The 12,271-nt window shown below is 42.1% G+C and overlaps 1 protein-coding gene across 1 annotated transcript in view; it reads right to left on the bottom strand.

Annotated features, from left to right (window-relative positions):
• Positions 1 to 12,271, bottom strand: part of SLCO5A1 (solute carrier organic anion transporter family, member 5A1) — a gene marked incomplete at its 5' end in the record, with an annotated part of 79,847 nt that overhangs the window by 41,082 nt on the left and 26,494 nt on the right. Inside the window, one exon of the mRNA XM_009886219.1 lies at positions 3,294 to 3,426. Coding sequence (XP_009884521.1) covers positions 3,294 to 3,426 — 133 coding nt within the window. The remainder of the gene's footprint in view (positions 1 to 3,293; positions 3,427 to 12,271) is intronic.

The raw sequence follows: 12,271 nt of genomic DNA, 5'->3' as shown, positions 1-12,271 counted from the left end.
TGGGAAGATCCAAGTATTAGACAGATTCAGAACTAGGCAAACACTCAGAAAAGTGTCAGCAAAAGAAAATTTGATTCAAAGCACCTGACAGACCGCCAAGGGCTACTCCACAACTAATGAGATCCCTATGTAGCAGATTAACAGTTCTCAAAGACAACAACATGATGGATGATTTCTAACAGATATCCCTACAGTTATCACATTTGAATAAAAAGCAATTTTAAGCATTTGGGGGCTGGCATAGACAGCTGCCCTGTAATTTAGCCCAGAGCACCTACAGAAAGCCCAGGTGCACAAAACCCAGGAGCACAAATCCAATTTCTGTGAAACTCATAGAAGAATCAGATCAGAAACAACCCTGAAAAATAATCACTTACTTTGTTTATCAGGTTTCACAAGAGACAAACTAAGCTACCTGTCCTGCATAGATGCAATATACCTCTTAGAAAGGAACAGCTTAAGTAAAAAATAGGTTTTACCGTGATTTTTGTTGCCATATATCATAGTTGCTGCACTTACTGGTTTTGCCTGTAATCATTACCTCCTTTAATAATGGAGTATTTCCACTGGGTCCCTGTGATAAGTTACGTTAGAAATCTTACAGCTATAATAAAGGAAAGATGAGAATCAAAGACATTAATTCACTTCAAAGGAGACAAGGCTGAAAAATCTTCAAATACAACTGCCCATTAACTTATCTCAACTGCATCCTACTTTTAAAAAGCATGTCAGCTGAAGTAAGTGCTAGACTACTCTTATATTTCAAATTGTTAGATTACATAAATAAAAATAAACTTGGCTACACAGCACTTCCCTCCAAGGAGAAAATGTCACGGTCCCAGAAAATAGATTTCAGTGGAATGAAAGCCTACACTTCCAGAGCTCTCTGCAACCAGGCAGTCAGTGAGCAGCAAGGCACAAAGGACCAATCCTCACACCATCACAATCTTCACTTTAAAGGGTAGGCAAAGCTTCACAACGAGAAAACGGAATGAGGCGCAGATGCTACCAACACCACCGAAGTTCTGTGAAAGGCCACCACAGATTGTGAAACAAATTACCAGAGATCTGACAGCAGGGGATATGTTTTAGAAATTAAAAGAGAGAAAAAATTGAGAGGGCCAAAAATGAAAAAGTAATACAAGGACCTGGAACACCCTTCAGGGAAAGCCAGTCTCTAGAGATTTAATCAACATGATGGAAAAAGGAAACTGAATGACTTTTACTTTTCTGTGCTGGCTAGAATATGACTCGCCTGCTGAGATCCTGTGACGGCCAATTTCCTGCCCTTGCTTCAGTCATATTTGCATCACTTCTGCTGGCACCCCTGTGCAAAACTGGCATCACCACGACACTTTATTCAGGTGACATTAAACATTGCAGGTACATAAAATGCATTTAGCAATTTGACATAAAATCTTCCAAATGCCCAAACTAGGCTCTGTTGCCTATTTTGCTTGTGAGGCCTGGTACAGTAGATGTTCTCAAAGCCTGCCCACAGAAATGGTTGTAAAAAGTAACTTCTCACAACTCTGGCCATGGAGTTCAGCGGTTACAGCACTCCTGTAGGATGCCGGGGATCCATCTCTGGCACTGAGCATCTATCCCTGCCACTCACTCTTTTGAGGAAGGATAGTTAAAATTGTAAATTCATGAGCAAGGATAGGCATTTTTTTGCCTGATCTCTCTGATGCATTTGGTTATGGCCACATTGCACATATATCCGGGTTAGCTTTAAACATGCAGTAGTGGCCATCCACCTGCTGTGGCACAGAGCTTGGTGCAAAGAGCACAAGAAGCAGCAAACTGATGTGTCCGTGCTGCTTTGGTTATTTTACCTTCACCTGAACTGTTTAAGTTACAACTCAAACAGATATGCCCATGCTATAAGGCAGCTGCATCAGTGGTTGCATTATAGATAAAGTTAAAAGTAAAGCTTACCCCACATTTGTACAGCCCCACTGATTTCAATTATTAAACATATTTATGGGCCAGTTCATGATTTCTGTTGAAAAGTACTGAGCAGATGCTGACTACCAGTTCTGTCATGTCCTTAAAAACATATGAAACATAAGAGTTTTACGAAGATGTATAATATTTTGCTTTCGTTTCTAATCCTTTATTCAAGAATAGTCAAAGCACATTTTTAACACTGCAGCACATTCACATGACACATCTTTTCTGTGAGATAAGTCAATATATACATGAGAGCACAGAGTCATTAACCCCAAGGTCACAGGTTAACTGAGCACTCAGGTTTGCCTTTCTCTCGCTGAAAATTCAGCTAGACGGTCCTGTGCAGCAATACTTTTGGACTAAGTAAGACAAATAAAGCAGAGATAAATCTTCAAAGGCTTAAGAACACTCCAAAGAGAGAATTTTTCACATCAAGCTGTCAGGAGAAATCACTGCAGGATAAATAGAAACAGATATGATCTGACTGCAATGGCACAGTGACAAACACACATCCAGTGCACGAGAACGGACACTGCACTCTGCACCTAGAAAGTAGAGGTCTCCTCCTGGGAAAATGAACTTGAAATCTTTTCTGGGCTTGCACAAAATTTTCAAGGCAGATTTATGAATTATCTGGGAAAAGCCAGTTAGAGCCTCCTCACGACCTGCTTCCTCAAAAAGACATTTCAAAGGAGGCCACATATCAAATGCTGCCCAAAGATACCAGCTAACAATTATGGCTGTTACTTCACAGTGCTGCTGAATGCCTATTTACTAGAGACTAATGTGATGGTTTACATCATCTGCTGCCTAAACACGAACCATCACCCTGAGAAACAAGTCTGGAAAGGCCGTGTGCTGACCCCATCCTACCTCCTTCTCCTAGACCAGGGTTAACACAGTCTACCATTTCTCATCCGGGCAGCAGAGCTCAGCATTTCTTGCTGCCTGCCCTGGAAAACCAAAGAAAGGATGAATCCACCTTCCAGCAGGAGGAGCTCGACCCCGGGCAGCAGTGATCCTCGATGGCCTCCTGCAACAGGGATATTCTGTCCTGCCATGCCTGTGCTGAGCGCTGTCAGTCAGCGCCCACCGTGGTCAGAGACAGTCCTGGAGCAGGCAAAAGCAGGAGGTTTTCCACGTAATGTGCCCACGTGCTTCTGTGGCAAGCATTCCCTCTCTGTCAGAGGCTAGTGTGTAGTAATCGACAGAAACCTCGTCTTCCTTGGCCTCCTTCTACAACCTTAAACAAGCCCTCAAGGGGTATGATTTCCCAATGTGTCTCAATTCCCTGCTGGCATTTTAGAGTGTAGTTTTGAAAAATGCTTGATCCTTACCAGTTTCCAATGAATCGGGGATCACTCTGGTCAATATAAACAGTTGTCCGAGGATCAACATAGAAACCAATGAGAAGTCCTCCTAGCAAGTATCCAGCTGCAGGACCAAGCGCTCCCATTACGTACATGATGGCTGAGGAAATAAAAGGTCAGAGTTGTACATCAATAAATTGAATGTTTCATTAGTTATTTACGCGTAAAATCCAAAAGTAAAAGATGCTTCTTAAAGCAGGGAGTTTCACACCCCAAAAACCTTCAGAGTCCTTTTTTGCAACCTTTAAAGGCAGCAACTTCTGTGTAAGTAACATATGATAAGAAAATTACTGTTTTCTGTACATTTTCAGTCAAAATATGGATGAAGTACATACTACTTCGGTACTTTGCATGGAAAGCAAACTTAACTTTGACAGTATTTTTCATATTGGTAACATTTCCTTTGAATCAAACCAAAAATTAATACATAAATAGAGAAAATATAACTAATGGTAAGCAAACAGAAAAGCAAAGGATAAAAATTGTGTAAGACACCAAAGAACAAAGTACAACATTCCAACTTAGTTACCATCAGACTAATACTGGATTTAAAAGAATGATCAAGGTTAAGAAATCAAATATTCCTATTTCAGAGAATTATGTTTTCATCTGTGTAGCTGTGGACTTGCCCCTGTTTTACATACTGGTACCAGCAGACCATATATACCATATTTCCTGCAAGACTCCTGCCTTATTCAGAACACTTGATCTTCTAAATTAAAATCATAATGCTATTTTAAAGGAGATTTCCTAACTTAAAAAGCAAGTAAAATGAAAGTAACATCATCATGGTCTGAACATTGAATGACAGCAAAATCCTTGTAAATTGGAATGACAGAGTAAGAGATACCAATAGAAGGCTCCTATATGCTGTGTCTTCTACAAGATACTCTTCAGAGTGCAGTCTGCAGTCCTGGTCCTTCAGCCGTCCACACCAAGGCATGTGTGAGAAAACACCACAGCTTCCCTTTGGCTTGCATGCCAGTGTCGTCAGGAGCAAGGGAGAGACAGAGGCAAGGAAAGACTACATCTTATCATGGGGCCAAGACGCAACTGGATGTGGGACCCAGGAAACCTTTCTCATCTCCCAGTAGAGGCATGGTTGTGAGACACCAGCAGGAGCAGACAAAAACATCTGGTCTGTTTGCTCACAAGAACTGAGTGCTGAGATTTAGGAATCTTGCACTCATTTCCAGGTTTTGAAAGGTGGATAATTTACAGGCTGTCATTTGCCTTGCCCTTAAGTCATGCCAATTCCACTCCTTTCATTTTCTACTTTTGCAAATCACAAATCACCTTTCGAACTAAGACAAGGTTAGTTATCACAACCTTAAATTCAGACACCTTTTACAAGATCCATATGGTCTTGACCACAACATCACCACCATAGCCATCTTCCAAAGATTGTTCTCTTGTAAAGGACTAGCTGTATCAGCTGAATGTTCACACGTCCATTGGGGCCTGATGGGATTCATCCCAAAGTGCTGCAGGAGCTAGCAGGTGTTATGGCAGGACCCCTCTTGATCATCTACCAAAGGTCTTGGGAGTCTGGGGAGGCCCCAGCTGACTGGAAGCTAGACAATGTTATTCCAAACTACAAAAAGGGCGTGAAGGAAGACCTCAGGAACTACAGACCTGTTAGTCTAACCTCCGTTCCTGGAAAAATTATGGAGATTATACTGGGTACTATTGAAAGGCATTTAAAGAATAATGCAATCATCGGGCACAGTCAACATGGGTTCACAAAAGGAAAGTGCTGTTTAACTAATTTGATACCCTTCTATGATAAGATCACCTGCCTAGTGGATGAAGGGAAGGCAGTGGATGTAGTTCTTCTGGATTTTAGTAAGGCTTTTGATACTATCCCTCACAGTATCCTTCTGGACAAGTTGTCCAACTGTGGGATGAGCGGGTTCATGGTGCGCTGGGTGAAGAACTGGCTGAAGCGCAGAGCTCAAAGGGTTGTAGTGAATGCTGATGATGTAGTGAAGTTTGCTGATGATACCATACTGGGAGGTGCTGTTGACTCTCTTGAGAGACAGGAGGCCTTGCAGATCTAGATAGATTGGAGCGTTGGGCTATGATTAATGGGATGAAATGCACCTATGACAGAGTAATACTGGGCACAAGTACAAACTGTGAGAACAGCGGCTAGAGAACAGCCCTGCAGAAAGGGATCTGGGGGTGCTGGTCAACAGCAGGCTCAATACGAGTCAGCAGTGTGCCCTGGCAGGCAAGAGGACAAACTGCATCCTGGGGGGCATCAAACACAGTACAACCAGATGGTCAAAAGAGGTGATCTTCTTGCTGTGTTCAGCATTGGTGCAGCCTCGCCTTGAGTACTATGTGCAGTTCTGGGCCCCATAATTTAAGAAGGATGTGAAGGTCCTTGAATATGTCCAGAGGAGGGGAACAAAGCTGGTTAAAGGCCTGGAAAGAATGTCCTATGAGGAGCAGCTGAGAACTTTGGGTTTGTCTAGTTTGGAGAAAATAAGGCTGAGGGGTGACCTCATGGCTCTCTACAGCTTCCTGACGAGGGGAAGTGGAGAGTGAGGTGCTGAGCTCTTCTCCCTGGGATCCAGTGATAGCACAAGTGGGAATGGTTCAAAGCTGCACCAGGGGAGCTGTAGACTGGACGTTAGGAAGCATTTCTTTACCGAGAAGGTGGTCAAACACTGGAAAAGGCTTCCGAGAGAGGTGGTCAATACCCCAAACCTGGCAGGGTTTTATGAGGCATTTGGACAATGCCCTTAACAACATGCTTTAACTTCTGGTCAGCTCGGAAGTGGTCAGGCAGTTAGACTAGATGCTTGTTGTAGGTCCCTTCCAACTGAAATAGTCTATTCTGTTCTGTTTTATTTTATTCTGTTCTGTTTTATTCCCCTACTCCATCTCTTTCCTTTCTTAATGCATCCTGCAGTACTCATCCTTTTTAAGATGTTTCTGCCCTGCTTCCCATACCATCTGGCTGTAAGCACAAAAGGCAAGAGAGGTGGTAAAGGATGGTCTCTGCTGTCCATTCACATGTCTGGTACTACCAAACTCAAGCTCCATCAGCACACCACCACCTGCTTAGCTGCTGCAGATCCACCATGTAGCACATGAGAAAGTGATTATCTAATCACTGATTATCTAATTCTCTGAAAATATAATCTTCACCCCAAAATCTCTATCTCCACATGGTTTCTGTGGACCAGTCACTCTCCATTGCAGTATACAGATTCCATCCTGTTTGGTCCCATCCTCAAGCAGCCATGCTGCATCCTGGACCGCAAACTGGGGAAGGGGGACTGGGGAAGCTGGGGAAGCGCAACTGAGTTGTTAGAACTTGGGTTTCTGCGTTACCAGTTACAGTAAATTAAACCTCAGACAAAACAAGCAAAAAGGAATCACTAAATCTGCCTGATTAAACCAAAATAACATGTACATTTTTATCTCATGTTCTGAAATAACAGAAAGAAGAAAAAGAACATTCTCATGAGTACAAAGGGGCTGCTATCTGAGAGCTATACTGCAGTGAAAAAAAGCACAGAAGCTACCACAAAATGTAAAATGCCTATAGTAAAAAATGCTTCCAGACTATAAATTGATTAAACAGATTTATCACTAAGTTACTCTTTCTTAAATACATTTTCAGGTTTTATGAAACTGCAATTTCCAATAATTAGTTTTGCTAAAGTCCTTTTTGCATAATGGTTTCCAGAATGGTGCTCACTATTTAAATTTATTCCAGCCATGTTCCCTTCTGGATTGATTGTAAACAATTCTCTGTATGCCGAAAATGCTCCATCAGACATTGTAACACTGTTCCTTAGCAGTACGTGGTTAGATAAACCCCACAGTAACTGTTATTTGCAAAACCCACATCATGAGAAGGGAAAAAAAAAAAAAAAAACCAATCACCATCCACTATAATAAATTTTGTTCTACAAATGTTTGCTTGGAAAATTAATTCAAACAACTACAGCAAACTCAGACCTCTAAAAAGTTTACAGAGGAAACACAAAGGAAGTAAAAGAGTGACCTAATCCATTCATTTCAGTATTCAGAAAAAATACTTATGCTGCATTTATTCAGCTTCAGTTCCACCACTGAAACAGGCAAAATGCAGCCACTGCTTAGGCTTAGAAGCACTACCCAGACAGTGTATTTTGTACTCCTGGTAACTTCAGAGGGTTTTCTTCAAAAGCAGAAATACTGTACAGTAAAGATAAAAATAACACTGTGCTCCATTAGAGGAGGTAACACTGTCCACCATTTCAAAAGTATTTTAAAATTACTGTAGGGTGTTTAGGCTTCAAGATTGTTTTTAATATAGCTTACAGACAACATGTAACTTTCTGGACCTTTCAGAAAACAGAGAGCCCCCATATGCCTGGTCTAGGGCAGAAGGAAACTTGTCAAGTAGATGAGTTCCACAACTGCCATTTTAAGACACTTTGGAGCATCTTCCTCAGCACCTAGTAATGGTCACTATCAGAATCTGGACACCAAGTGCAATAAACTGATCACAGAATCACAGAACCATAGAACAGTAGGGGTTGGAAGGGATCTTTGGAGATCATCTAATCCAAACCCCTGCCAACACAGGTTCACCTAGAGCAGGTTGGACAGGAGTGCATCCAGGTGGGTTTTGAGTATCTCCAGAGGAGACTCCACAACGTCTCTGGGCAGCCTGTTCCAGTGCTCTGTTACCCTCAAAGTAAAGAAGTTTCTCCTCATGTTGAGATGGAATTTCCTGTGTTCCAGTTTGTGCCCGCTGCCCCTTGTTCTGTTGCCAGGCAACACTGAAAAGAGTCTGGCACCATCCTCATACCACCCAGCCTTTAGATGTTTATAACCATCCATAAGGTCCCCTCTCAGTCTTCTCTTCTCCAGGCTAAACAGACCCAGGTCTCTCAGCCGTTCCTCATAAGAGAGGTGCTCCATTCCCTTGATCATCTTTGTAGCCCTCTGCTGGACTCTCTCCAGTAGTCTTTTTAATGCACCCCAGGAGACCATTTGCCTTCTTGGCCACAAGGGCACATTGCTGCCTCATGGTCAACTTGTTATACACTAGGACTCCCAGGTCCCTCTCTGCAAACCTGCTTTCCAGCTGGTTAGTCCCTAACCTGTACCTGTGTATGGGGTTATTCCTCCTGAGGTGCAGGACTTGACCCTGTTGAATTTCATAAGGTTTCTCTCTGCCCAACTCTCCAGCCTGTCCAGGTCTTGCTGAATGGCTGCACAGCCTTCCGGCGTGTCAGCCACTCCTCCCAGTTTTGTATCATCAGCAAACTTGCTGAGGGTACACTCTGTCCCCTCATCCAGGGTGTTGAAGAATATATTGAACAAGACTGGACCCAGTACTGAGCCCTGGGGAACACTGCTAGTTACAGGCCTCCAACTAGGCTCTGTGCCATTGATTGGAACCCTTTGAGCTCTGCCATTCAGCCAGTTCTCACTCCACCTCACTGTCCACCCATCTAACCCACGCTTCCTAAGCTTACCTACGAGGATATTAGGGGAGACTGCCAAAAGCCTTACTGAAGGCAAGGTACACAACGTCCACTGCTCTCCCCTCATCCACCCAGCCAGTCACTCCATCATAGAAGGCTATCAGATTGGTCAAATATGATTTCCTCTTGGTGAATCCATATTGACTACTCCCAGTAACTGATTTGGACTTCTAAATAGGCCTAAAGATAGAACATGGCAAGTGAAAGATTTCGATACTTCAAAATGAGGTACTTGAAAAAATCTGCCTCAAACCTCCAAACCTTGTTGTGGAAGTGAAGGGAGGGCCATCTCTAAGATTCATGCTAGCAGGCTGCTCCAGGGTTCTGGACCCTTGAAATTCTAGTCACAGCCAAATTTCTTAAGTCATAAAAAACTATGCTATAAAATAGCAGTAATATCTCCTTTCCCATGATGAAATAGAGATGATGAACGTTCTACAAGTTATAGCTCTTCTCCCAAACAATAAATCATCTTCAAAAGACAAAATGGGGAAACTACAGTTAATACAGACATACAGATTACAACATTTATCTGATTTTCTTCTGATTGGTTTTCATTGAAATGAAAAACTGTATGCCTCAGTTACTGCATTAGCCATGCATCTTCAATGCTGGCAAGTCACTGAGTACACTTCCCTGGAAATGTGGGTCTCTCTTGGAAAGGGAGAGGTTACCCTCTCCTGCAGGTTACCTTCTCCTGGCTGAATTAGAGCCATCTGAGAACCACTCATGACATTCAACACCTCCAGCTCAGACTGGACCTTGCAAATGTTTTTCCCCAGAAGCCTGTCGTAGCTTGCTGCTGCTGTGATATAGGATTTTAAGTCCTCAAACCAAAGCACAGGCTAGTCTACTAAAATTACATGGTATTTAACAAGACAATTCCAAAGACCAAAGACCTTGCAGATTCTTTCAAGTTTCCCTTTTCTCTGAAGAACTCTGCCTTGTGGGGAGGAGTTTGCATTAGGAAGCATGCCTCTTCCTCTGGGTGCAGCTTTTCTTCAGTGATGAGGGGTAGCCTTTCCCAGCCCTACCAAACCTGGTTTTTCAGATCATAGTTCTACCTCTGATATAAACTGTAGATGATTAAAAATATCCTGGCTCAGACACAAGTAAGTGCCCATTTGCCTCCATGATATCCAGCCATGGTTACTTTAATTCCCTCAAAGTTTTGTACCTGAGGAGCTTCTGTGCCTCACTAAGTACGCCCCCAGCATGGCATATTATCTCAGGCACACCACCACACGAGCAAGGCAGTTTTGAAACTGCAGCTGGCTGTGGGTAGCCAGGCTTAGCCACAAATGTCCATCACAGTTAAGGTGTTGGATGGCAGAGAGAGAGGGAGTCAAAGCAACAGTAATTAAATTACACATGGAATTTACCTACCAGAGTGAAATAAGAGCAAGCACTGTCATTCTTCTCCACCAAAAAGTTTATCCCAGGACACGTTGCAATGAATGCTACCATTATGACAACACTAGACAAAACGATAATGTTGTCTATTGCTTCTATTCATAGGAGATTTTGCTTCAAAAGTAAGCTTTAGGTAAGAGCCTATTGCAGCAAAGTCTCTATAGCTACAATAAGATGGACTGAGTCCTCTATGGGTCCGAAAATCTTCGTGTTCACATCACATGCATGAAATAACTTCGTTACCGAAGATTTTATTTTTTTTTACTCTACCCACACTATAAAAATATACTGAGACAGAGGTCATAAAAATACTTTGAATGTCCTTTTTCTCCTCTAATAATACCAAATGATAACTTTAATACACTTTGTATATGTGAATACATAACATATGTCCCTGTGGCATCCTCAAATGCATACATTGTTAACCCTCCGACTATGCTTTTTTATATTAGTAATGCTAGTACCAATTAAAGTCGCAAGCGTCATATTGTGCCTAGATGCACAGAAAGTACACAACATTAGTGGGTGACAACAGGCTGCGTGGCTTCTGGGTTCTAAAAAAGCCACTTTGCTTTAAAAAGGAAAAACAAAGGCATATATTGCTCAGTGCCTCTCATCTCAGTGTGCACACACATGTCACCACACAGAGTTTATCACTGGATGAGGAGGAACATTTCTGAAAGACCCCATTGTTCACATCTTGGCAGCACGTCACTGTAGTACAACTGTTCGTTTCATACATGTGTAGGGCAAGCAGAATTTGAACTTTATTCTATTTTCAATGAAAGTTTAGAATTTGCAAAATCCTGCAAAAGCTGCAGGGTGCATTCTGGAGGGTTTTTTATGCATATATATATATATACACATAACGCATGCATGTTTTTTCCTGTCAGAATAGTATGGCAGTTCTGCTAGATTTCACAGGACATTTTTAGTGACATAGAGCTATAATCCTTTTATATCCATAGATTTCAAATTTTTACTCCAAAAACTTAACTGTCATTAGCATGAGGGTATCAATTAGGAAACAGAGATAGATACAAAAGATAAAATTAATCCCTCATAGTCATGCAGTAAAGTAGAAAGTCCAGGACTTCACCAAAGCAGTAACTCAGTGTCCTACCTGATGAACAACACTGATCCTGAAAGAATAGCACAAAGGAGAATAAGAACAACAAAAAAGAAAACACTTATGTGAATTTGCAAGAAAAGCCTCATGTTTATAGGTTACTTGTGTACAACCTGAGGGGTAAGCTTTACCAGAAATAGCCAGATGAACTTCATAAAATCCTGACTGCGTCTCTATGTGTCAGGAAATTTAGGGGGTTACAGAAAAAAATAAAAATAGATAGTCACAGGGGTTACTATCTGGGATTTTGCAAGCAAAAGAAGCATCACCATGCTATGGTACCATAGCATCCTCTCTAGTCCCACTGCAGCACATTTCCTTGGAAAGCGGAGCTATGCTGTCATTGGAGAATAAGCAACGGGATATTTCTCTAGGGTACAGAGCAGTTTTTCATTCCCCCACAGAACAAAGCTGACAGGCAGAGGTTCCAATGGGGAACATGCCTCAGCTCTCCCCTGTTCCTCTCATGTTCCGGCACCGTGATGGGGTAGCAAGGAACAAGCATGAAGCAGCTTTCACAGAAACATTGGTCCTATTCATAAAAGCATATTTACCTCATCCTGTCCAATTCACCCACACAGAAGCCACTCAAAAAAATGTGAGGTTTAACCACTCTTTTGAGCCTGAGGACACAAAACTGAGAGGAGCTGTGAGCAGAGGCCAGGCATACTTCTCCAAAGCTTTTAAGTCAGGAAATCAGTTCACTTCCTTCTTTTCTTCATGAACACACAGACAAGCCTATCTATATATGCTTTAGGATTTTTGTCTTTAATGTGGTTATTTGCTCAGGAAAAAACAATGCTTTGAGCATTATTGCAGTTAAGATAACAACATACAGATCAAACCTTTAAATCATTTCCTTTCACAATGTATCAGCGTTACCATGACTTTAAGTCTCTCAGATC

Source organism: Charadrius vociferus, unplaced genomic scaffold, assembly GCF_000708025.1.
Source record: "Charadrius vociferus isolate BGI_N301 unplaced genomic scaffold, ASM70802v2 scaffold885, whole genome shotgun sequence".
NCBI classification, from domain to species: domain Eukaryota; kingdom Metazoa; phylum Chordata; class Aves; order Charadriiformes; family Charadriidae; genus Charadrius; species Charadrius vociferus.
The sequence above is the reverse complement of the archived record's forward strand: the minus strand, read 5'-3'. Positions and strand labels throughout refer to the sequence as shown.